At 35.3% G+C, this 26,081-nt stretch overlaps 1 protein-coding gene across 4 annotated transcripts in view; it reads left to right on the forward strand.

Annotated features, from left to right (window-relative positions):
* DOCK9 (dedicator of cytokinesis 9) overlaps positions 1-26,081 on the forward strand; it is a 114,664-nt gene that overhangs the window by 55,444 nt on the left and 33,139 nt on the right. For 2 of the 4 annotated variants that reach the window (XM_068425549.1, XM_068425547.1), the window contains exons 26-38: positions 18-143; positions 273-344; positions 4,450-4,596; positions 5,345-5,428; positions 6,073-6,184; positions 10,137-10,315; positions 11,100-11,216; positions 13,438-13,558; positions 14,443-14,576; positions 17,797-17,911; positions 19,495-19,561; positions 22,996-23,043; positions 24,834-24,970. In XM_068425549.1, coding sequence (XP_068281650.1) covers positions 18-143; positions 273-344; positions 4,450-4,596; positions 5,345-5,428; positions 6,073-6,184; positions 10,137-10,315; positions 11,100-11,216; positions 13,438-13,558; positions 14,443-14,576; positions 17,797-17,911; positions 19,495-19,561; positions 22,996-23,043; positions 24,834-24,970 — 1,459 coding nt within the window. Of the gene's footprint in view, positions 1-17; positions 144-272; positions 345-4,449; positions 4,597-5,344; positions 5,429-6,072; positions 6,185-10,136; positions 10,316-11,099; positions 11,217-13,437; positions 13,559-14,442; positions 14,577-17,796; positions 17,912-19,494; positions 19,562-22,995; positions 23,044-24,833; positions 24,971-25,473; positions 25,518-26,081 lie in introns of those variants that run through there. The other 2 variants (XM_068425551.1, XM_068425550.1) reach the window with 2 other exon arrangements.

The raw sequence follows: 26,081 nt of genomic DNA on the forward strand, positions 1-26,081 counted from the left end.
TGGTTTTCCTCCCCAAGTACGCTTACAAAGCTGAGCCCTATGTTGCTTCTGAATATAAGACAGTACATGAAGAACTGACAAAGTCCATGACAACAATTTTAAAGCCATCTGCTGACTTTCTTACAAGCAACAAGCTACTTAAGGTATATACTGAACTACACTTTTTACTCTATGTTCTTATGTGGTCATAACTGAAGAATAGAACTAATTGTATTGAAGTAGTTGTTGAATGCATGTGGCAATTTTTACAGAACGTTTTCTTTTCTCTGCAGTATTCGTGGTTTTTCTTTGAAGTTCTGATAAAATCAATGGCTCAGCATTTGATAGAAAACTCTAAAGTGAAGGTATGTCAACTTTTGCAAACAAATGTTATTCTAAAGAGAATTTGTATAGTCTCTTCTTTCTCCAATCACATATTTTTATTGCATATTAGAAGAAAAAGTTATATATATACATGGTTATGATTTATATATAATTATTTTTAAGAAAGGGAGGGAAAGAGAAAACAGTTGAAATATTAGATAGAAAAAACTACAGGGCTAGATTCAACATAATTATAAAAGGATAGAAACCTCTTAAAAACCATACAGTAGAGCAGTTGCTGTAAATCCTCAGACTCTTTAGTAAGATATTTAAAATACATGTAGTACAATGAAGGTGGAAGCAATAGATAACACTGTGCACTTTGATGTACGTACTACCCAAAAATATGTGGGCTTTTTCCTGAGCAGTACAGTAGCTGTGGTAAAAATTACTCTGAGAACTTTGAATCATGCAGTTTACAGTCCTTCTGTATGCAATAAGAAGTATCAATATTTAATTCTGTGTTATTTCCTATGAAAGGATTAAATAATTTTGGTTTTTAAATAAAATCTCAGCTTTTAATTGGAGCAGTGGTCCTGGAAATTCTAGAACCTTTACTTAGAAGATTTTTTTGAAAACAGGTTAGACAATTGTTGTCAGGGAAGACATATTTTGTGCAAAAACAACCTGATACATTCTAATATAGGGACATAAACTTTTACCTGGTATGTGTAGTCTGTTTAATCTAGAAATAGGTCTTTAGTTTGGGGCGGGGAGAAGTTGAGTATTTACATGGTACTAGTACTACAGATTTAAGTATCTTCTGAAGTGTGGCAGAGGGCAAGCTTTTATTACTAACTTCTTAAACTATCTAGGGAACTGTGACAGCTACCACTTGTTTATAGAGTTTTTAGAATGCAAATATATGCACAAGTGGTTTGCTGTACATGTGGTGCAGTGCATCCTTACGCATTTAAGAGGTCAAACTTCTTGCTCATGTTCACTGATCAGCTGTTTGGGAATTCCTCAAAATTTTTAGCAGAAATAAGACTGACAACTTTACCACTAATCAGTATAAATACTGTTAATTCAAGACAAAGTAAGAAAAATATTCAGGTGGACTTTTTTCCTGTTCTTCACTTTTTTTTTTTTCTGTTTCATAGAATCTGTTCAAGTAATTTAGGATCTGTAAACTTAAATTTCCATTATTGAATTGATTTGATGTTCCTTGAGGGAGTTTGTGCCTCTGTTCACTCTGTGAATGGGGTATTTCTTATTTCACCACACTCCGTTTTGAGATTATTATAATCAGTTAAATTAATTGTATTAATTTAATTAATCAATTCAACTGAAATGAAAGTATAATCTGATAAAACAGAAAACACTGATTCTTATTTAAAGCTGACGTTTTCTAGATAATTCTAGAATTGAATTAAAATTTTGTCATTTAAAAATGATACTGAAAAAATGAAAGAATTTTTGTTGGTTTAAGAACTTATTGATAGTACTGGCAGTATTTTTATTTTACAGTATTCAGCTCTGTGAGAAGATACAGTTTTTGTAATTACAGATTGTGGTGCATCTGGGCAAGGTTTTTCAAAACATGGTGTGTGTGAAACTTGTGTAGCTTGAGAATCTTTTCAGTTGGATTTGTTATGTGATACTCTGAAAAACAACAACATGCTGTTTATGCTTGGCTAAACAAAATTTGTATAATTGTTCCTGATTTTCACAAACCTACAGAAATCCTCACGTTTGGAAACAGCGTATTGGTTTAAAAAAAACTTCAAAGAAACCACTAACTTGCTGTCATGCAAACCCATTTCCTTAATTTAATTATAACTTCCTTACAATAGGGATTACATTTTTAAATTGAGATCAGATGGTGGATAAAATAAGTACAGTAGAATATCATCTTTTTAAAAGCAGGAATCTGTGTAAACAAACAAAAAACAAATGCAATTTACTTTTCAGAATGACTCAGCCAGTGTCCATGTTTTCAGTATCCTCTCCCATATAACCTGCATCTTTTGTATAGTATGATATTCTACTATTGCTGAGCATTCGCATTACTACTTGATTTTTTTTTTCTTTTTTAAAGTTTTTATTATTATTTCTTTCATCCACAAGTGCCATACTGACTCATTTGCTCAAAGCTAATGTGTATTTACTTACCTATGTAATCCTAATAATAAATTATATTTGGAGAACACCAGCATGTACATCTGAGGAACAAATTCAATTTAACAAGACTTTCATTTTAGGGAAAACAAAGTTGTTAAAGGAACAGTGTGTCAGTTACAGATATATGAGACTGATTTGATTACCTGGTGTTATGGAAATATGGTGTAAATTGGGGTACTCAGAAAGACCTCCATCTCTTTGATGTCTAAGTGACCTAAGTAACTATAAGACAAGTACTTTGCTGTATCACCTTGAACTGCTGTTTTTTCTCATTCTTCCAGTGCAATAACATGAAGTAAGGTTCATAGCTTATAAACTACTGGAGTGACTTTTTATGACAGATTTTTGTTGTTGTCTCCACATTTCATGTTAAAAAAGATGTTTCCACTTTTAGAACTAACCTAATTTTCATCTTCCCTGTGACATGAAAGAAAAAGCAGCAGAACTCACTTTTTGTTTCATGTATCCTCATTCCTGAACATTACTTCTTGATTTACAAGCCCCTTCAATATCAAATATTTTATTTTTCTAGCTTTTTTCTGTCTTACTGGATAAAATAATAAATGGAACGTGCCTTCAGATATTTCCTATTTATGAGATCTGATAAAAGGATGCATTTCTGGGTGCAGCAAAATTATTTCTATAGCAATAATGTTGTAGGTTTTAAAAAAATATTTAATTACTGTCCAGCAAAGACTGAGTTACAAGAATATCATAGGACACTGGCATACCCACCAACAGAATTTTTGATTTTTAATTGTCATTTCATTAATGAGTACTGCTGATATTTATACAGGGATGTTTTTGAACCTTAGTATCTATTTTTTTTAAATATTCTTTAGAAATAGAACTAGAGACTTTGGAGCATAGTTCAAACACAAAGGGAGCGAACTGTGTAATCATTGATTTATGCAGGACCTCGACAATGACTTGTTCTGCTTAGGAATGTTGCATTCAATATAGTTCAGAAAACTATTTAAATAACAGAGTATTCGGAGCTCTTGGATGTTTTGATTTCAGTTTTCAGAAAGAAAAGACATAATGACTGTACAGCTGAAACAGTTTTTGTCAATATCAACTTCTTCAGCCTCACACCACCTGTCATTAAGTCCCTTCAGATAGAAGACAGAATCTTTGTTAAAGATTGTAAGATGTAGAGAAATAAAAGAGGCTGTACAGTGCCAAAATGCTGAAGAGAACTTTCTGACCAATACTGGTTAGAATGTACAAAATCATTGATGAAGATGATATAGATGGTGAGTGGAAAGGAGGAAATTGTGAACGTAGGGTAAGTCTTTTAAGCTATTTGGCAAACTACCTAAAAGCAAGGGAAAACAGTCATGATTGTGGAAACTTAAAAACACGGAGAGCAGGATTCTGAAGTCTGGAAGAGCTGAGATTTTAAGTTGCTGATGACCAAGAGAAAGAAAGAAGCATGGATGAGAATTTCCACAATGACAAAAACAAAGTTATTAAAAACAGCAAAAACTGGGGCTTTTTTCAAGACAGAAAAGAGAGTCTGATAATGCAGTTACTACATGTAAACCAGCTGGTATCTGCTTTGGAAAGGAAAATAGATAAAATTAAAGGATTCCCTTTTATTCTTAGCTTCTGTCATCACGTTTATTGTATAGAAAAACATTAATGCATTACACTTACAAAATCTATGCATGTGTGTTTGTCCTCAAAGACTACCTTGCTTGAATTTTAATAACAGATGTTAGTGCATGTTGTAATATTTTCTTTTAATCTACTGCTCTTTTTTTCCCTCTCAGTCTAGAAAGTTCAGGAAAACCTTGAGTTTAAAGAAAATGTTATTTTAAATGACAAATGAGAAAATTTGAAAACTTTCTTTGTCTCCTCTCTCCCTGTCAGGTTATCTATATCTTATCTAAAGTAAGTTTTCTGATGTATTTTAGTGTTACAAACCATATTAAATGTTGTATCTGAATTTGTTTCTAGCTGTTGCGAAACCAGAGATTTTCTGCTTCCTTTCATCATGCGGTTGAAACAGTTGTTAATATGCTAATGCCACACATCACTCAGAAGTACAGAGACAATCCAGAGGCTTCAAAAAATGCAAACCATAGCCTTGCTGCCTTTATAAAAGTAGGTACATGAGCGACTTGGACTCTGTGGTTACTTTTTCAATAATACTGCTTCTTCATGGATTTTAAAGAATGTTAAAGCCAACTCTCATAAAACTGCATATGTGTAATGCTTTTTAAGTATAATTGTGTGTCCAAGTTAAAATGAATTGAAGTATAATTTGCATCTTATGTAATCAAGAAGATATTTGTTCAAAAGTTTGAGTTTTTGGGGGTTCTTAAAATGAATTTATGTCTTATCCAAAACGCATTTTGATTTTTCTTTCTTTTTCTTTTCCCCTTCAAACATCATTTAGGTTACCTTCTAATCTTACAAAAGCTTCATACATTGAGTGGTGGTTTATTTGCATGCATTTTATGCAGGCATGCTTTCAGTGTCTTTCCTTTATCAGTCAATAAGAGCCAGTAGGGAGAAAAAAAGAATTGGACATAAAATGGTACATAAATGTGTTAGTGACTTGTCATTTTTTTTTCTGTCAAGATAGATTTCTTATCTTCAAACTGCTTTTTATTTGCAATTAGTTTACATTCTGTACTTTAAGTACATTTGGTACTTAAAGTACCAAAGAAAATTTGGTATTCATATATGTGTACATATATTCAGTTTGCTTGTTGTATTGGTTTTTATATTGCGACTGAAATATCAATAATGTGTTTGGAAAATAAACTTGTTAAATACAGAAATATAATTACTGGGCACTGAGACAGTACTAAATCAATTCTATCTTGGTTTTGCTTGTTTTCCCCAGAGATGTTTCACTTTTATGGATAGAGGCTTTGTTTTCAAGCAAATCAATAACTACATCAGCTGCTTTGCCCCAGGAGATCCAAAGGTACTCAGTATTTTTTAACAAACTATTTTTAGGAGTTGCCTCTTCTTGATGCATGTGCATAGAGTCCTGCATTAAGACTTCAGACTTCTTTCCAGATACACTCGACCATGTTACTTAGAAGTCCCTGCACTGTGCCTAGAGCACTTTTTTTTCCATCAAATCACATTTTCATATTTTGATTCCCATCTTCAAGTGCAATTTTACCACCCTAGAGTGTGTATATTGTGAAAGTGGGGGGTGGTGGGGGTGCAACACTAAGCAGAAATTTTAAGTATGAATGTGAGAAAGGCTAAAATTGGAAGGGTTGATATCTGATAAGTTTCTGTACATTTACTGTAGTGGTGAAAGCATGTACCAGATGTCCAAAGAATTTCTTCTGTGAGTCCAACTTTTCTTACATCAATACATAATGTGCTAGTAAACTTAAATGACTTTGGACAAAGGGAACTTCACACAATCCAGTTGTCAAGTGTGAATTGTGCTGAAATTATTTTATACTGACATATGGAACTTCCACAGGTCTATATCGCTCATACTGCAAGGCTGAGAGAAATTTCTCTTGTGTGTTAGAAATCTGTTTTTAACGTGTTACTCAAATCACTACATCAGTTGTTTAATTTATACTCTAAAATTATTTTTTGCAGACTCTTTTTGAATTCAAATTTGAATTTCTCCGTGTGGTCTGTAATCACGAGCACTACATACCTTTGAATCTGCCAATGCCATTTGGAAAAGGCAGAGTTCAGAGATACCAAGGTAAATTCTTCCAAAGTAATGTGTGGTATATTTCTTAGATGTCACCTTTTTATTATTAAACATGTAGACTGTGTAACTTCAGGTCTATGATATGTTGGAAACCTCTAAATTATTAAATGGGAGCCTTAAATTGTAATCCCTTCATTTAAACTCAAAGAAATACTTTAGGTAGCAGAATAATCTATGCAAAGTATCTAGTCACTGAAAGATATGATAAAATACATCCTTGGCTCTTGCCTCCCTTTCCTGCTAAGATTATTAAGTTTGCTTTTTTTTCATGAGTTAGCTTTTCATTCACTAGCTGCGGAAGCCTGCAACACTCCTGTAAGTAGGTGTGCGGTGTGAGTTTTGTTGTACTTTTTACTTTTTTTCATAGACTCATACAGGTTAAAAGGGACTTCAGTAGCTCTGTAGTCCAACCTCCTGCTCAGGTCACCTCAGGCTTTCCCTTCTCCAGATGGAACAAGCTCAGTTCCCTCAATTTCTCCTGATAGGGCATGTGCTCCAGGCCTCTAACTACCTTGGTGGCCCTTCCCTGAACTCACTCAAGTTAAGATCTTTCTTGTACTAGAAGGCCCAAATACTACACACAGTATTAAAGATATGTCTAACAAATACCAAGTAAAGGGAAATAAACACTGCCTTTGATATACTGGCTATGATCCTGTTGATACAACCCAATGTGCTGTCTTCATTGTTGTCAGGATGCCATGCTAACTTCTGTTGAAGTTACTGTCCACCAGGACCCCTAGGTGTTTTTCAGCAGAGCTGCTCCCAAAGCAGTCATTCCACAGCTGGTACCATTGCAGGAAGTTTGTCCATCCCAGGTGCAGAATTTTGCATTTGTCCCTGTTGAATTTAATTACCGTTTCTGTTGACTCATTCCTGTAGAATCTCAATTCTTCTGAAATGCAGCCCTGCCCTTGAGCATATAGACTGTACCCATCCACAAACTTGATGAGGGTGCACTCCATGTCGTCTTTCAGGTCATTGATGAAGTAGTATTAAGTAGGATAGAACCTGGGAAACTCCTCTTGTAGCTTCTCTCCAAGTAGAGTACAAACCATTATCCACCAACTTCTGAGCCAAATGATCCACCTAGTTCTTTTGCACATTTAATTGTCTATTAACCTAGACTGTAGTGTCCCAGTGTGCGTACAATGATGCTATGAGAGACCATGTGGACATCTGCTATTCTCCCCTTATCCACAGATCTAGTGAGTGCATTATAGAAGACAGGTTAGTATAAAGCATGGTACCCTGGGTAAATCTGTCCTGGCCATTCCTGATCATGTTCTCCTTCGCTTGCCAAAAAATAGCTTCCAAGAGGACTTGCTCCATGACTTTTCCAGGGACCGAAGTGAGGCCTCTAGTTCCCTGGATTATTCTTGCCCTTTTTTGAAGGTGTGTGCAACGTTTACCTTTCTTCAGTCATTGTAAGGTCCTGATTATGGGAGACCCCTGATCACCATGGCTTAACAAAGGTGATAGTGAGTGGTCTTCCAATGATATCAACTAACTCTCTCAGCATCTCATCTGGTGCTGTGGATTTGCATGACTGGAGATCTCTCGGGAGATCTCTGACCCTATCCTCATGCACTACTGATAATTCTCTTTCTTTAAGTTAGTCTCTAGACTCTTAAGGCCTGGGAACCACGGCAGTGAAGAATAAGGTAACGAAGGTATGGAGTACTTCAGCCTTACCCGAGTCCACTGTCTCTAAATCACAGTCTGCATTCAGCAAACATCCCATGTTTTCCTTATTCAGGCTTTCAATGCTAATGTAGTGGTAGAAGCTGTTCTTGTTGCCATTGGTGTCCATTACCAGTTTCAGCTGTAGCTGAGCTTTGGATTTCCTGGCATTATCCCTGCATACTTGATGAATGCTTCTATATTCCTCTTTTGTAGCTTGTTCTTGCTTCCACCTCATGTGCATCTCTTTTTGTACTGGAGCTCAGTCATGAATGCCCTGTTTAGTCCAGCTGAGCTCCTGGTGCATCTAACCTTGTGCCAAAAAAAATAGTATGTTAGCTATTGCATTTGTGACTGTGAAGACATTATTAATTTATTCCAGGCATTGAACTATAGCAGACATCAATAAGCAGAGATGAGGAAAGTGCTTTTACAAGTAAAACCGTCTAACGTTAGTATTTTTGTAGATTAGATTATTTTTTTCTGAAATATTTATTCAGTAGACTGCTGTCTTAGTACAGTTGAGTATAACTAATCAAAACTTTCATCAAGGTGGTAGAACAAGATTTTGGGAGTAAGAGCTGGACAGCTGCATAGAACTTGTGTTTGTCTTTGGCTTTTTCAGCCTTCAAGAGTGTCTTGGATAATAACACTGCAGGAATCTGTCCATAGAAAAGGGATTATGAATTGTTGTGTTGGTCCTAAGAGAAGAGCAAAACTTAGAGAAAATAGCATTTCTGATTACACAATAAAGAACAGTGTAAATGCTGCTCCCTGGTGAACTAGGAGTTTGGCCAGGAAAGATGACCTTTATCAGAAGTGTTCCTGGCTCTGTTTTGCTCTCTCAAGCAAAAGAGGTCTCAGATGATGTGGTTGGCTCTTATGTGCATTACAAGAAGGCCTGTAGAACATCTGTGCTGTTTTATCTGTGTTTCTGTCTGACTCGATGGATTCCCTTACAGGGAGGGCACCATGAAAAACAGAAGTGCTTTGAGATTAGTATCTGGTTTTTGACTAGTCTATTGAACAATGAAAGTGAATATGAGAAACTCTTGAGCACTTCCTCAGTTGAAATTTTAAGCTTAAATGCATTCTAAGAAATAAGATCTTCAAGCTAAAGTTTCTCTTAAGCTGTCATATATTCACTATGTAAATGAGCTGTATTATATTATTACACAAAAAATACTTCTAAAGGGGAGCAGTTTGACTTTGCTGTGTCATATGTGCTGGGGTTTTGTGTGTGTGTGTATTTCTATATAATGTCTATATACCTTTATATCAGATTTACAGTTAGTTACTGCTAGATATGAAATTATTTATGAAATAAAATTGCAGTGGTTTAAGCACAGATGTTCAAATAAAATGTTCTTTAATTCCAATTCTATTGCAGTTAATATTGAATATTTAAATACTTCTGGAAAATATAATATTGTTTAATTCTAGGAAAAAAATTGCCTACTGTATTACAATGTGTGTCTAATTTCCATAGATTCATTTAAGTTAACTCATTTAAATATTATTGTGTCCTTTTGTGTTCTGATATATTGAGAAGAAATTGCTTAATTTGGACACACGTGATGCAAATGCAGTCTCTTCATTACACTTCTACCACACACTGCAAATTTTTGGGAGCATTAGAGAATATCAATTAACCAAGATCACAGTTGTTAGCAGGCTTTATAGTCTGTATTCATGATAGATACATGTGTAAGATAACAAAGAAGGAACTTAAAACTGCAGTACAGAAATATAAAATTTCTTAATCCGTGTTTTGCTTGCAGTCCTTCAGTTTTACTAACCTGAGACTGAACCACAGACTAAAAATTAAATTTTCCTTCTACTGTACAACTAAATTCCTGAAAGATAGACTGGGCACAACCTTTGTGCTCCGTGTGTGTTTTCAATGCCTGAATATAGATTTAAAATTTTAATTTGGAGCTGTAAGATGCTGGTCCAGGTAAATTTAATAGGAACACTTTTGAATATTGGACAGTATTTAAAATATTTTTTTAAAAATGTATTTAGATTTCTCCAGCTTCTGTTGATTGACTATACATCATCATGGCCTGTTTAATAAATGCATCATTATGCAGTGAATTAGGCTAGGGATATATGAATAAATATGATTATATATTTTTTATATATATGCATATATGAGTTTGTCAATAACTTTGGAAACATTTTAGTTCAGCCTTAAGTTAATTGATAAATTGATTTAAATAATACTATTTGTTACATAGAACTTGAACTTTACTTCCAGATCTTCACCTGGACTATTCATTAACCGACGAGTTCTGTAAGAATCACTTCCTAGTGGGATTGCTTCTAAGGGAGGTGGGAAATGCATTACAAGAGTTCAGAGACGTGCGGCAGATTGCTATTAGTGTGCTCAAGAATTTGATGATAAAGCATTCTTTTGATGATAGACATGCTTCCAGGGTAAGTGTATTGCGATGTTAGTAGTACAAAATAATAAAGATTAAGTGTGCACACAAACAGAAAGTTTTTTCTTTCACAAAAAAACCTGTTAATTTGCAGCAATGCTATTTCTGTTCAGACTGTGATGAAAATATGTATGAAAACGGCATCAAAATCAATCTGCAAATCCCGTATTTTTACCAAATGAAAGCACGAAGCACCTTTTAGCATGATTACGTGTTTATTACATTTTATCACAGTGTAATCTGGCTGCTGTTCTTAAAGTAATCAGATTTTTACAAATTTTTTAAAGCTCTTATTTTCATTAAACATTAGGTCTTAATATTTCACACCTGTCCTTCCATCATCTATTATTTGTAAAATGAGTATAAGAAAGCTACAAGTCATGGTAGTAAATTTTGAGCGATTTTTAATTTTCCTGGACTTTTTTTAACGTTAGCTGTGCGGTGGAGAAGCCATAAAATTTTAATGGAAGATGTCATTAATTTATCAAGCTAACATAATATTAATTTACTCAGTTAGTCTTAGCTAATATCACAGTAGTTTGGGGTTTTTCTGCATTATATTGAAACAGTAAATAAAATTTACTGACCTTCTGTAAATTAGAATGAAATAGTGATTATTGCTGCTTTTGCCACTTATGAACTTACGAATGTGGCCTCTGGCTTGGCAAATATTATTAAATGATCCTTTTTTTGTAATTTAGGAGTGAGTAGTTTAAAAAAAAATTGGTGATTAAAAATTAAATCTGTAATTTGTTAATGAAGTGTTAAACTCTATTTAGGCCCATCAAGCAAGAATAGCCACTATGTATTTGCCACTCTTTGGACTGCTCATAGAAAATGTTCAGCGAATCAATGTTAAAGATGTGTCTCCGTTTCCTGTTAACCCTTCCAGCAATGTGAGTGACCATTTCTATTTGATATTCTGAATTATTTTTATCATAATTTATTGGTAATGTGTATATGAAACACTGCATACTTCTGGCAAACAGAGAGTTTCATACGCTTCAAAATTTTGTGAGTTTGTTCTCCTTGCTTTTTATAAGATTAAAAGCTTAGTTAACCTTCATTGTTTTGGCTGCCGTTTCTCTGGTCCACCTAAGTTACGCCTAACTTGATAATTGGCTAGTTTGGTCCTACATACAGGCTACAGTGCCTTTATTGATCTTTACTTGAATCTCTGAAGATTTTTGGAGAATGCTAGGCCACACCGATCACCACAGCATCATTCTAATGCCACGTGATTATACTGCCATGTAACATCTTGCATTTTCTAGATCTCTGGTGCACGTGCCTATATTTCTGTCCTGGTTTGGCCTAAACCAGGCCGATTTTCCTTTCAGTGATTTTTACTTCCAGCTAAGTCTCCTCTAAGTAACTGCACTTTCTGAAACTAACTGCATGTTTTGCAGACAGTGTCTGCTTCCAGGACTGATAACGCTCGAAGTTTGTAGTTATCGCTGAGGCACCGGTAGGGATGTTGTGCAGTAAGGCTCTTGCTGTACTTGTTCTTGAGAGAAACCAAGGTCACTGCTGAATTCCTCACTGCTTACGAGTGAAGAGCCGAAGGGGAGTCGCAGCTGCAGGGGGGAGCAGACAGGGCAGGTGACCCAAAATTGACCAACGAAGGTATTCCATCCCATATACGTCATTCTCGGTATAAAGCGGGGGGATCACGAGGGTCTCGCTCTCTTTCTGCTATGGCCGGTGTCCAAGGAGGACTCCGTCTGTTTTCCTGCTGCCCCCGATCCCGATCCGTGCATCCCTGAATCCAGCTCTCGACCGTCGCTAGGCCCAGCCTGGGCCTTCCCGGAGCCTGCCCTGCAGTGCCGGTGGTGACGTGGCTGACTTCAGGGGAGCTCAATCTTGGTTTTGTATATATATTTGTATATATTTGATTATTTCTATTATTATTATTATACTCTTTTCCATTATTATAGTTTATTAAAACTGTTTTAACTTTCCAACCCGTAAGTCTCTCTCCCTTTTCCCTTTCCCTTTCCGTTTTGGGGGAGGGCGCGGGATAACAGAGAGCATCTGCCGCAGGTTTAATAGCCGACCCAGCTTTAAACCGTGACATTTCAATACAAACTATAGACTACACAGGACTGGACCCACAGCATATTTTTGAGTGTTCTAAGGAGAGCAGCCAAAGAAGCTGAAGGAACGGTGTATTTGAAATAAAAAATTGTTTCTGCAATTTAATTCCTCTTGTACCTATTATCCAGTTTTGATACACTTTCTGTGAGAGGATATGTCACTAAATTACTTCTGGTTTTTACTCAAAAACTGCACTTCTCTTTAGTCTGCCTGCCAGTTTGTATGAACAGTTTGCCTCTATTGTAGATCCTGGCATTTGAGGCACTTGCACATACTTCATTTTTATGCAAGAGAATACTCCCCTTGACATCTAACACATAGAGAATTAGTTGTTTGCTAAAATCCCAACAGATTCAGTAGCTGCTGTTCAGCAGAAAAGCCTGTATATTGGTGGCTGATTATTTTTTTTAAATCTTATTTTCCAATTCAGTCCAATACTGAAATAAATGGACCATTTAAAAATGGTTACTTTTCTAGAAATTAGAGAAGAATTTTTAACCTTAAAGGGTGTGCTTTTGGAACAGCTGTAGTGGCTGTTCATTCATTCAGAAGAATGAATTCAAATGGAATTTGTGAAGGAGTACATTGAGATACTATAGTTACATACAATTATTGAATCTAAGATTTAATTATTAATGCATTTTATTTTTGTCCGTATCTTGCTGTGTTCCATTTGGTATTAAGAAAGAAATTCACAACTCGCTTCCAACAAGAGAAATGTTCGGGTGTTTGAAATAAAAGTAATTTGGGTCTTTTGAAAATATCTGGTTTATAGCATTTAAGATTCAATGGAATATTAATTTCTTCAATGTTTCCTGAGGTATCCTAAGTTTTAGGCCATTCCAAGCTTGTGCGAATACCTGAACATTGCATTCCATGCTTTTAAGCATATTTAGTAGAAATTAAATTTTAAGAAAGAAATGTATAACAAATACTGCTCTAGAAGATAAAGTATGTCATATTCACTAAGTCCATAATATTGGAAAACAATAATCACGTTTTCTTCTCTTTTCCAAACAGAGTGCAAAGGATGATGCACTTAATTTGCCAACTGCAAGTCAGCTAGTAACACCACAAAAATCAGGAAACACATTGGATAACAATCTTCCTAAAGATCTGTTTGGTGTTATCTCTGGCATTGGTAAGCACTTAAAAAATAAAATAATTAAAAAAGGAACCAGTTTCCTTTTTCATTTGTTACCAGAAATAATTGTTCTGTGTCCAGCTTTGGTTGCTTTCTGCATATGTACATGAATGTTACTGCTGCTTTCATTAACAGAACCCTAATGCAATCAACTGTTTAGTGTGGATCAGAATTCACAGTCTGTATGTGAAGTCTTTCTTTTGGGATCTTTTTGGGTTTGCTTTTCTATTTGAAATTAAAGCTATTTCCTGGAGAGAGCTGCTTTTTCCCGCATCAAAGATGATAGTCCCTGTCTTGTTGCAGAGAAATAGAAGACAAGACTAGCCTTAGTCACTTATGGCAAAAGTGCCATAATCCACGATTTTGTACATGATGTTAGAGACCACCTCTAAGTGGAGTGCTGCTTGTGCACACCTGTGGGCATCCTCCTGTCTGTCATCTTAACGTGTTTTCTCTTTGTTGTTATCTGCTGTAATTAGTTGTGTCACTTACTAGTCAACTAAAAAAAAAAAACAAAACCCAAAAAAAACCAAAACAACAAAAAAACACAAAACAGATGAAAGGTGATGGAGAGGAGTTTTTTAAATATACATGTTTTTAAATATACATGCTTCTTCATGTAGTGTATGTATTGCAACATATGTTTTTTACACAAATGTGTATGTAGTTGTACGTAAGTCTGTGTGTATGTACATGCATATATACTTTGCTGAAACTCTATGTTTGTCTTTATTAAAAGTAACTAAATGGAATTAATTATTTGCCTTCTTAAAAATACATATACATATATGGTGGTTTTATAAGTCTGACTAAACTACGGAGTGACTTTTTTCTGTATTTGTATTGTTTGAGATTTTTATATTGTTTTGGGTTTTTTTTAGCTTCCCCATACACCACATCAACTCCAAATATTAATAGTGTGAGGAACGCTGACTCAAGAGGCTCTCTTATAAGTACAGACTCAGGAAACAGTCTCCCAGAAAGACACAGTGACAAAAGCAATTCCCTTGACAAGGTAAAAAAAACAAACCAAAATAAAAAACCCAAAGTGTATTCCTAAATTTCATCTTAACTCTCATAGGAGTTAGCTTCTGTAGTCTCCGTTGGGAATGGGCTTTCTAGAATAACTGTAGAGCAGAATTTTACATAAGTTTTTTCTTTTGCAAAATAATTACCATATGAACTCTTTTTGCATTGCATTTATTAAGCTGTTTTGCAGAAAATAGAAAAAGATTTTCAGTGTAGAGATATAAACAAGCAATTGTTGTTTCCTTTGCTAGAGAAAGGCACTAGATGAAGCGTATTGAATTTCGCTTGAGAGAACTGAATTGTAGTTAGGACAGCCTCTTGGGTTTTGTGGAGACCCTCTCTCCATCCTGTTCTATACACAATACATGTAGCATTTAAAAAATGTTTGAAAACCAGTTGCTGTGCTTTCTCTAGATTATTTCTTTTATATTGGTTTGACTTTTCTAAATCGTCTCACTTTAAAGCTGTTACAAATTAGGAGCTCTGGCTGCAGTAGCTGTGAGGTATTCAGTCGTGTCTTTCTAGAGCTTGTGTTGATAACTGATCACATTTCATTTTCTTAGATCTTGTTGTGCAAGTCACAACACGTTAACTTTTTCCCCTTGACTCTGACATGCCTTCGTGTGGCAGAGAGAGAAGCTTCTCAGAAGGCACTCTGCTCATGCTATGCACCCTAATGGAGGAGAAGAAGAAAATTCTCACCCTGCAAAGAAAAACCGTGTTACTATGGATTTTTCACTTCTGACAATTCCAGCTTTGCCAGAGAAAAAATTGCATGCTGCTTTCTCTCTGCAGTTACAAGAAGTATTTGGGTTTTGTGCTTGGTGTAGTTAAGCTTCTGAGTAAAGTGTGTCATCAGTAGTTTTGCCACTTCTGTGCAACAGTTGAATCTCAAGGCAAATATGTACAATGTAACCGTGTAAAACCCCAACCTGGAACAGTTCATGTACATGATTGAATTTAAGCATAAAAATCAAATCATCTTAAGTATCAGCAAAATTCGAGTCTTAGGGTCTTTAATATAAATAGAACTAAAAAATCTTCTTTGACATTGACCAAGTAAATAAATATTTTGTGCATACACTGTTGCTAAATGGCAATGCCGTCATCTATTACTTAGTTGTCATGTTGTTAATTACTAATGTGTAGTGTTTTTACCACGTAAAAGGGTTTTCAAAGGAGTCAATATTCTTTGAAAATTCTGCTCTGATCTGCCAATTTAGGTAATACAGGATTTATGTTTTGCATGCTGTTAATATTTTCCCTGGATAATTCTTAATCCCGGCTTCTTATTCGTTGCTTTCCAAACTTTCTTTCTAGTAGATCAGTTGTTCGGTGCATGTTCTCTTCGAATTTTTGCTCATTGCTTGATATCATTACTGAAGAGCCATGTTTTTGTTCTAATTTTCTTTCAGAATAACCTGTAGAACTTTATTTGTGGAATCAGAATGGAAGTATATCAGTTTCTATTTTAATATATGCATACTTTGTAGGTTATTGACATGATTTTAAGTTAAGCTTGTGAGTAGGTGTAGTCCTAGTTTAACCCATACACATGTTCAGCTGTTTTAGAGGGAATATTGTCTAGCACTCTGGACAGTATCTGAAAGTCTAGGGAACTCAAATTCTGTTTCTGCTTTGCCACCCATTAATTGTCTGCTCTATTTCAGTATCAGCAAAACTGTACAGTAGCACCTCCTTGTTCACTAGAGATATTTCAAAGATAAACAGTTTGCGAGGTCTTTAGAATCTGCAATAATCAGGCTTATATAGGTGTCCATTTTCTCCTAAATTACAGTAACTTCTCGCTACTATTGGTCCTAGTTTTACATTCAGTTTTACTGCACCATCCATTCAGTTGTTAGTATGTGACAGATTTACACAGATTGCTTTAGGACAGCAATTCTGTGCTTTTACATGGAATGTGTTAAAGGACTCAACAGTCAATTGACGTGTATGTTGTGAAATGTTCCTTCTTGGATTAGCATGTCTCCTGCTTTCAGCAAGGAGCGTTCCTGGAAGGGTTGTTCTACCCTTGTGGTATTGGCGCTTCTCGCTTTGTTTGTGAAGCCAACTGCTTTTCTCCCTTGAGTCTGTGTTTTTGTTTTAATTTTTTTTCTGATTTTGATATGAAGGATTTCTTCCAACACTGCTATGTGTCCTTAAAAAGGTCATGGAGCCAAGATGGTCCAACTTTCTTGTACAAACCAAAGAGTTGCACAGATCAATTGTACCAGACTGACTTTACAGAAAACTTAATAAACGTCTGGTTCATTTACCATTTGCATGCATGGCATCGTATTGGAAACAAGAATTAGGCACTAAAAAGGGCGTAATTTATCCTTTAAACAAATATTTATATACCATATCTGTAAAAGCCTTAGACTGAGGATTTTGTAACGCTTGATTGTGTGGAAATTACTCTTTTACAGATAAATCTTTGCCTAAAGTTCAATTTATATATTCTCACAGTTTTATTTTTTCCTTTTTTTTTTTTTGTGGTACACATTTTGAAAGATCAGTCATGGGGTTTTTTTCCTTTTTTGAACAGACTTTAGTATTGAGTATTGCCGATTAACTTCCTACAAGTGTAGGAACTGTGTAACAAATGAAGCAGGGAGAAAGAATTTTTTTTTTTTTTTTTTTTTTTTTTTTTGGGCAAGTGCAAGTTACTTATCAGTAGTTATTCTTCCAGAATGCATATTATTGGCATTCCTATATGTTTTCCTTGGGGTTCTTACATCTAAATGGAAAGAATTTTCTAGAGACAGGTCTGTCTACAGTTCTGCATAAAGTCTCTTCAAAAGCAAAGGAGCATGGATGTATCACCTAACAGTAGCATTTACTTTTAAAGTATTTCACCTAAGCAGAAGCAGCATGCCTGATTTCTACAATGTGGGTATCTATGTTTAATTAATTTGATTAATAATCACTGCTAGGTAACATTTCCTCTTACTCCTCCCTCTGGGGGGGGGGGCGGGAATCATACAAAGAAGGAAATATAAATAAACAAAGGTAAAGATGCTTAATTTGGTATACTTCATGTGTGTAATGTGTGTTTTAGTGACCTGTCTCTCCATGAAACATTTTTGTCTCCGTTCTGAGATCCTTTTTCTGTTGCAGGAATTAATAAGGCAATTTAAAACATTTTAGTTTGTTATCAGTCTAAGAACTCTTCAGCCCAAATATGTCTGTTTTCTTTTCAGAACCAACAGAGCAGCACTTTAGGAAGTTCTGTAGTTCGATATGACAAACTTGACCAAGCAGAAATCAAAAGTCTGCTCATGTGTTTCCTTCATATTTTAAGAAGTATGTCAGATGGTAGGTAATTCCACCTATTTTTTCGTAAATTTGAAACCATATGTTGGATTTATGTATTTAATACCTTTTCAAAATCAGTAGAATATTTTAGGTGTAGGTACCATGTTGTGCTGCATTTTACAAATATGTGTGATTGATCAAATTAAACTCTGATTGAAAGCTTGGAAGCGTTAGATATTCGTTATTTCTTCAAAGTGTGAGACTAACTAAAGGACATGGTAAGAAAGCAAATATTTGTGTGTGGTTGTACAGTCTGGTTTGGAAAATGGATGTGAAGAATAGTTCATTGATCAGGAAAAGAGTTTCGGGCTAGTCCATGCCTCCATTCTGCAGAACTTCCTGTATAACAGGGAACCAGATTATTTGATCACTGTGTATGTTTACATTTCTGGAACGGGGATGTTAGTGCTTCTTCCTTCTCCTGGGATGTTTGTAAGATGATCTGTTGAGTTTTTGAAAGACTCATCCTGGAGAAGGTTGTGGAGGTATAGCAATACTGCATAAATGGCAAATCTTCATTTTTTACTATGATCATGTAATTCAAATCATCCCTATCCTTGATTAATATTTAAAAAAGAGAGTGTGTCCCTCTTGGTAAAAACATAGGAATTTTTCAGTTTGTGCTAAACCTATCAAAAGTAGCTAATTATTTTCTGTGCCTATTTTGATGTTAATTTCTAAAAATTGAGTTTATGTAGTACTACTTGAACTCTAATTTATTACAGCACTTAATCGAGAATGCGAATTAAAAGGTTAATAAATATTCAGTATCCAGTCACAACGTTAGATTTTCATGTGATTACATAGATATTATTTTATGTATTTTAGTTACAAAGAATAATCAAAAAATATCGTTTTCACTATTTTACACTTTGAAATATGTAAAAATTGTCAGAATTTCCAGGAAATTCAAGTTAATATGTGCATAAGCACAATGGGGTTTTTCGGTCTCAATATTCCTGGAAAAGAACAAGTGACAAATAAACTTTGCCACACATTTTTATAATAATCTTAAATTTATTAGCTAATTTTGAACATTTTTGACAAAACAGACCAGGTCTCGTTTATGTAACTACAAGCTTTGTAAAAAGCATATAGCCATTTTTTGAAATCTATGCAAATAAAGAAAATCTGAAACCTGTGCTGAAAAACTATCCGTAGTAAAGCATTGTAAAGTAAAAAAGAAGAAATCATAAATCTGAATTTAAAAAAAAAATTAAGACCAGTCTATAAAGAAGCAGATTAGTAGGATTAGCAGTCCAAAGTATTCTGAAAACTTATTTTTAGAACACCATAGTCACCACTAACTACACAATTATGACTCTTTAAAATATGAAATTATATGGGAATATTATGGATTTGTTAAAAGCACATTGTAGAAACTCATTTGTGCCCTATAAATACCTTCAAGGAAAACTTTAAATAGTAATAGTCATCTGTGCCCCACAAGCCATTTTTAGATTCTCTGAATTGTCATTATCTGAAAACTAAGAACTTATGTTAACTATTTGTGTTAACAAATAGTTAACAGTTTTGTGTGTTTGCTGCCTTCGTTTTGGTTTTAATATTTTTCGTTTTCCTAGATGCATTGTTTACATTTTGGAACAAGGCTACAAAATCTGAACTCATGGACTTTTTCACGATTACAGAGTAAGATTTTTGAGTTTATCATAAAATCATGTTTTGCTATGCTGTTAAAAACGTGAGTGTGGATGTAAGTGTGGATATATGTTTTTATTTATTTGTTTGAAAATATAATGCTATCTTGGTCTGTTTAGAAGTCCTTAACTTGATGTGCATAATTGCATGTCTGCCCAATTCCATGATAGTTTGGGGAATTAGGCTATAGAAAAGTGATCTCAGGAAGTTCCTAAACAGCAAGTAGCACTCAGAATATTGCAGTGCTTGTGGAAGAGGAACTAACTCTCTTTTTGACCTGTCTGCATTAAAATGCCTCTTGTAACGTGAACTGTTAAAATGATATGGTTAGTTGTCAAAATTGCTTGAATCGCATAACTTAAGAAACAAAGGGATATGAACCACCCTCCTAGCATTCCTCTTGTGTCTTCTGCCATTCTGTATGGGAAAAGATACAGGATAAATCCAGTATTTGTTATCAACAGCTACAGTCTAGCCCTATGCCGACTTAGTATGAGAATTGAGTGATACATTAATAAAAAGCTAAAAAGGTGCTATTTGCTTGAAGTGATGCACCACAGAAGCCTTTCTGCTTGCCTTGCTGTTTCACTGGACTGCTTTCCTTTGTTTCTGTAGCAGAGGCTCAATCAATGTAATATCGGTCATTAATTGTGTTATAGAATGTGCTACTCAAGGTCTGTTTTAGGAGTATAGAATCATTCAGGTTGGAAAAGACCTTTAAGGTCGAGTCCAACTGTTAACCTAGCACTGCAAAGCCCCACTAAACCATGTCCCTAAGTGCCTCATCTACACATCTTTTAAATACCTCTAGGGATGGTGACTCCACCACTTCCCTGGTCAACCTGTTCCAGTGCTTGATAACACTTTCAGTGAAGAAATTTTTTCTAATATCCAATCTAAACCTCCCCTGGCACGACTTGAGGCCATTTCCTCTTGTCCTATTGCTTGTTAGTTGGGAGAGGAGACCAACACCCACCTCGCTACAACCTCCTTTCAGGTAGTTATAGAGAGCGATAAGGTCTCCCCTCAGCCTCCTTTTCTCCAGACTAAACAACCCCAGTTTCCTCAGCTGCTCCTCATAAGACTTGTGCTCTAGACCCTTCACCAGCTTCGTTGCCCTTCTTTGGACTCGCTCCAGCACCTCAGTGTCTTTCTTGTAGTGAGGGGCCCAAAACTGAACACAGTATTCGAGGTGCGGCCTCACCAGTGCTGAGTACAGGGGGACGATCGCTGCCCTAGTCCTGCTGGCCACACTATTTCTGATACAAGCCAGGATGCTGTTGGCCTTCTTGGCCACCTGGGCACACTGCTGGCTTATATTCAGCTGGCTATTGACCAACACACCCAGGTCCTTTTCTGTCAGGCAGCTTTCCAGCTACTCCTCCCCCAGCCTGTAGCATTGCATGGGGTTGTTGTGCCCCAAGTGCAGGACCCGACACTTGGCCTTGTTGAACCTCATATGATTGGCCTCAGCCCATCGGTCCAGCCTGTCCAGATCCCTCTGTAGAGCCTTTCTGCCCTCAAGCAGATCAACACTCCTGCCCAGCTTGGTGTCATCTGCAAGCTTACTGAGGTTTATAAACTTATAGTGTTTTAACTCATCGTTTGAGTACATCTGGCATGATATTGATTGTACTAGAGACAGAACTGGACAAGTAAATGAGCCTACTTAGTAGACTCTCTGAAGCCCGAGGTGTAAACTGTTACAGAATCAGTGGTGAACAGTACCTTGCCATTAGAGATCTCTTATTTAAGGGCTGGATGGGATTGGTTTGTGATCAGATCAGTAATCTCAAATAACTAATTATCAAAGATGATTTCCATCACAATAGCAGTATACAGAATAAAATTTCCATCTCATTAGTGCAGTGAATGGTATCATAGTTCCTTAAACTATAGCAGGAACAGGGCCCATAAAAGTCTACCTCTTCCAATTCTAGTAGTATTTTTCCAATGCCAGTAATACTCGTTCTGATGATGATTTTTATTAACACAGGTCATTACAGTAGTTTCTCATTACCTCAGTAAGACACTTTCTGGGAGGTAGGTACTCACCACACAAAGAACTTTTTCTGAAAAACTTAGAATCTCAAAAAGACAAGAAGATATCAGAAAGGGGAATTGAGGTTAGTTTGCAAAAAGTGTGACATGTCTGGGGGAGGAAAATGCCATTCTGACTCCACAGTTTGGAGACAGCTAATCTACTTAAGGTCTGAGCAGAAAATGGAGCTGAGTTGAAGAGACTATTTGCCAGTCTTCTCCCTCATTCACAACTGGCCCATGGAAGAGAAAGGCTGAAAACTGGCTTTCAGTTTGGATTTACACTTTAAAGGTGAACTTTTAGAATATTCTTACCTGATGGGCAAGGGAAGTTGCATTGTGTTCTGAATTATCAGGATAATTACTTACAATGGGAAAAGAGTCAAATAAAACAATTACTACAGCCTCCGTTGACACCATTTTTCTTGCTTTGAAAGTGTGACTTCTAGTTTATTAGTCATCAGAGTTGTGTACTTACCAATTGCAAATACAAGCAGAGGTACCTGGCAAACTTTCTTGCTGGATCTGAACCAGTAGAATTATGATTCTTTAAAATATAACATCATATTGAAGTATAGATTTTTTAAATGAAAAAGTATCTCTTGGGATGTGTCTTTATCATGTTCTTATTGTAAAACCAGATTCCTTTTAGAAAAAAGTTTTGTCAGAAACCCTGTTGTTATCCTGGAATCAGGAGACCTTAAGAAAAAAAAAAAAACACAAAAAAACCCAACCTGTAAGCAAGAGAGTTTAGGCCAAGAGGGGAAAAAAGCAAAATGTATCACCCTTATTTTGAACTCTTACACACATTTTGCAAAATATGTGTATATATGTGATGTCTGGTTATCTCTTTGCTTCTGTCCTTCATGTTATTTGTCCTGGATTGCTGTTCATTTGTAAATAACTGTAACTGTGTGCCTCATTTCACATAATGAAGTTTTGTCTGAGATATTTGAGGCTAGACATTTCTTCTCTGTAAGTATTAAAAATCTATACAAGATGAAGCACTTGAACTCACTGTTTACAGTTTTCTAAGATGCTTTGTTTTTTCACCATTTGGCCCTTCTACCTTGTCACTGTTAGACTCACAGCAGCTATTTTGATTCAGAGTGTTGAGATAAGTGTGCTCTGTAGGCAGCCTTGTGTGCCTTTTGCTATTCCCAATTTGCCCAAAACAACCATCTGTGACTGATTTCAGCAGAGCCATGTTTACCTTTTCTTGGCTTGGGGACTGGAAGGGAATCTTAAGGTTGGTAGAAATAAAGAAATTTTATAATGTAAGAGTTTAAAGTTAAACAAAAATAGTAGTTGAATAATTCCAATGTACATAAATCTAGAAAAGATTGTTTTAAATGTTGCTTCTCTGACTTATGTGTTCTCTGCAGAGTATGCTTACATCAGTTCCAGTACATGGGAAAACGATACATAGCCAGGTACTGTGTGGGATTGAAATTTTGCTGTCTTGTTCACTAAGAATAATAGTGTGTACAATATACCTTGAATCTCTATTACAAATAAATTGCATGAGTAGAAGAGTTACTGTGAAATGATGCATAACAGTTTGAAGTAAGTAACTGGTTACTATATTAACAAATCTATATCCTCTCTGAAAGTCTGGTGTCTGTTTAAGAATGATGTGTGTGTGTTGTGTTTATTATCAATTACTTTAAAATCCACCTCTTAAATGCTAGCTTTTACAGCGTATTTTTCCTTAAAATAATGTCTTTGGGGAAAAAATTTTATTATTTAATTGTTTTGTTTATTCACTTGGCCATAAAACTGTCCATTGAAATGTTTTAGAAATTTTATATGTAGTGTTTTTACTAAAAGGTGAGTAGTGAACATTCCAACGCTGCTGTTTTTCAATTCAAAGTCTGAAGTACTGTTAGGTACCTGTACTACGTTCCCATTGAAGGCTGTTTAGGAGAAAATCAGTGGGAGTCAAAAACATTTGAGTTATTTTAATATCTTTGCATTAATGTGTTTTTTAATGCAAAGTAGTTTTTTAATAGAGTAAAATATAGCAACCTGTTTAGGCCTTACACTGTGGTTGATATGGTAATACTGTTATAATTAAACTTGTGGCATTGAAATACTGGCCCTCCATACAGTACAAATGAACTCAGTGAGAAAGTTTTTGCTGACTTTGGGTGGTATTTTAACTGTTAGCTTTTTTGTTTTTAATTTAGATTTGATGGCATGTGAATCTCTTTCTACAGACAACAAACTTGACTATCTTCTTGCAGATTTTTCAGAAAATATCTCATCTGTGTTCACACACCCTAAAAAATCAGAGGCTAAAATAAATCTGGCTTTTTTATGGTTTTGATTGTAACCTTTGTGCTTAAATGTACTTCAGACTCTGGATTTACAGGGCTCTGTAATTTTCAGACTTTTTGTAAAAATTCTTCAAACTGATTTGTTTGACTAGTTTGTAGTTAGTCTGTGTACTGCATGTTACACTAAACACATTAAGCTATAGAAATCATCTGGCATTCTGCAGAGATCTTGAGTTTTCCCAATAAATGTAGCTTTCTAGTCTTTCACATTGTCATTACACTAAAGTATATAACAATCAACGCATGTTCTCTTAAAATACACAAATGACAGGGAATTAAAGAGAACAGAGAATTCTGTAATTCAAGCACTGGTTTTCATTTTTCATCAGCTCTGGTGGTGGTACTCAATAGGAAGTTAGCCTGTATTGATTGCTAACACAGATCACTTTTCTGTTTTCTTCACTTGATTGCTGCAAGTTTAACAAAGTATATGGCTCTTCTCCCTTCCTGCTTGGGTAAGATGTACATGATAATACCTCAGTTAATTCCTACTCTCCTGTTGCATGTATGCTTTCTAATTTTATCCCTGTGTGTCCGTAACTTTTTTCTAAAATTTTTACAATCAAAACAGAGGATTTGGTTTTGAGTTCTGAATATTTTCAGAATATTAATGTTCTCAAATATTTGTTTTCAGAAGCTCTGAAGTAAATTTAGCACTTCAAGAGCGACTGCTTGTGTGCTTTTGCTTTCATGCTTTGAGGTTTTAAGAAAGTTTGCTGTGATGCTTTTTTTAAGCTACCTATTTTTGTTTTATAAGTAAAACAGTAAATAGGTTGCATTATAATTCTTTCTGTAAAACTTCTTGTGCTTAACTAACACTTCCTGTCTTGCTGCAGTTTGACATGTCTAACTTTTGCTTCTATCCTATTTCACCCATCTTGCAGGAACCAGGAGGGGTTGGGATCCATAGTTCATGATCGAAAATCTCAGACATTGCCTGTTTCCCGTAACAGAACAGGAATGATGCATGCCAGATTGCAGCAGCTGAGCAGCCTGGATAACTCTCTCACTTTTAACCACAGTAAGTTTCATGACATGATAACATTCATCATCCTCAACCAGTACCACAACACCAGAGACAGGTCCCAGAGCCACACCAGTGCATTTCAATGACTTTTATTGTTCTAGGTCAAATGAATAGCTGGAATCAGTCAATGGTCTGTTCCCTGCTTTATGATAGAATAATCGATGCTGGCTGATGCCATAACATGGAGTGTGGTTAACTACAGCATATTTTAAAATTGTATTTTAATTATATGCACTTCAAATTTGTACTGCACGTACTTACAGAATTTACTTATTTTTTGTATTTGCTCTATTAATCTTCATTTTTTTCCCCTCACTTGATTTTATTAATGATTAGTCTAAAAGTGAAAATATGCAGTCTGACCATATCTCTGTGTTTTGACATCCCCGAAGGAGAAATAAGTTTCTTAGAGTTTCTACAGAGATTGTGAAGCCCATGATTTGGTTTGTCTGGAAGTGAAAAAGCGTCCAATAATGAAGTGATTTTTCTGTTTTCAGTGTGAGAAAGATATCAAGTATTCTTGGAATTTCTGTAGACAATGGTAAGATTTAATCAGGTTGAAGTCAGCTTGTATAAGACTGCTGTATTGAAAACTAAATCTGCTTGTGGCCTATCTTTTTAAACATGCTGCTCTTAAATTGCAAAAGATACTCTATGTAAAGTATTCTGAAGCACCATTTTTCAATTCTCAGCTTCAAAAAAACAATGAAACTGGTTGACTAATCCAGTAAAATACAACACTGTTACTGAAAAGAATTGTGTGCAGTAAAGCAATTATTTGAGTTAACTGTATGTTCACTGTGTTCATCCTTTTATTTCCCAAAGCATATCTAACTGTCTCTTAAAATCTTTTAGCTCGTTGTCTGTAATATAAAGCAACAGTTAGCCTAATTGCACAAGACTTACCACATTGTCTAGTGGAAAACTGAAAAAAAAGTCCCACAAAACCTCTCTGTTTATGAATGCATTCTCACACCTGCTTAAATATAAGAAATGCAATTCTTTGATTTTTGAAAATGTCAGAAAACTATATAGCTATGCCAATCATTTTTTTTCTCGTAATCAGTCTGGTACTGCTGTATCATAATAATTTCTAGATTTTTTT

This window comes from Nyctibius grandis, chromosome 2 (genome assembly GCF_013368605.1).
Source record: "Nyctibius grandis isolate bNycGra1 chromosome 2, bNycGra1.pri, whole genome shotgun sequence".
Classification (NCBI taxonomy): domain Eukaryota; kingdom Metazoa; phylum Chordata; class Aves; order Nyctibiiformes; family Nyctibiidae; genus Nyctibius; species Nyctibius grandis.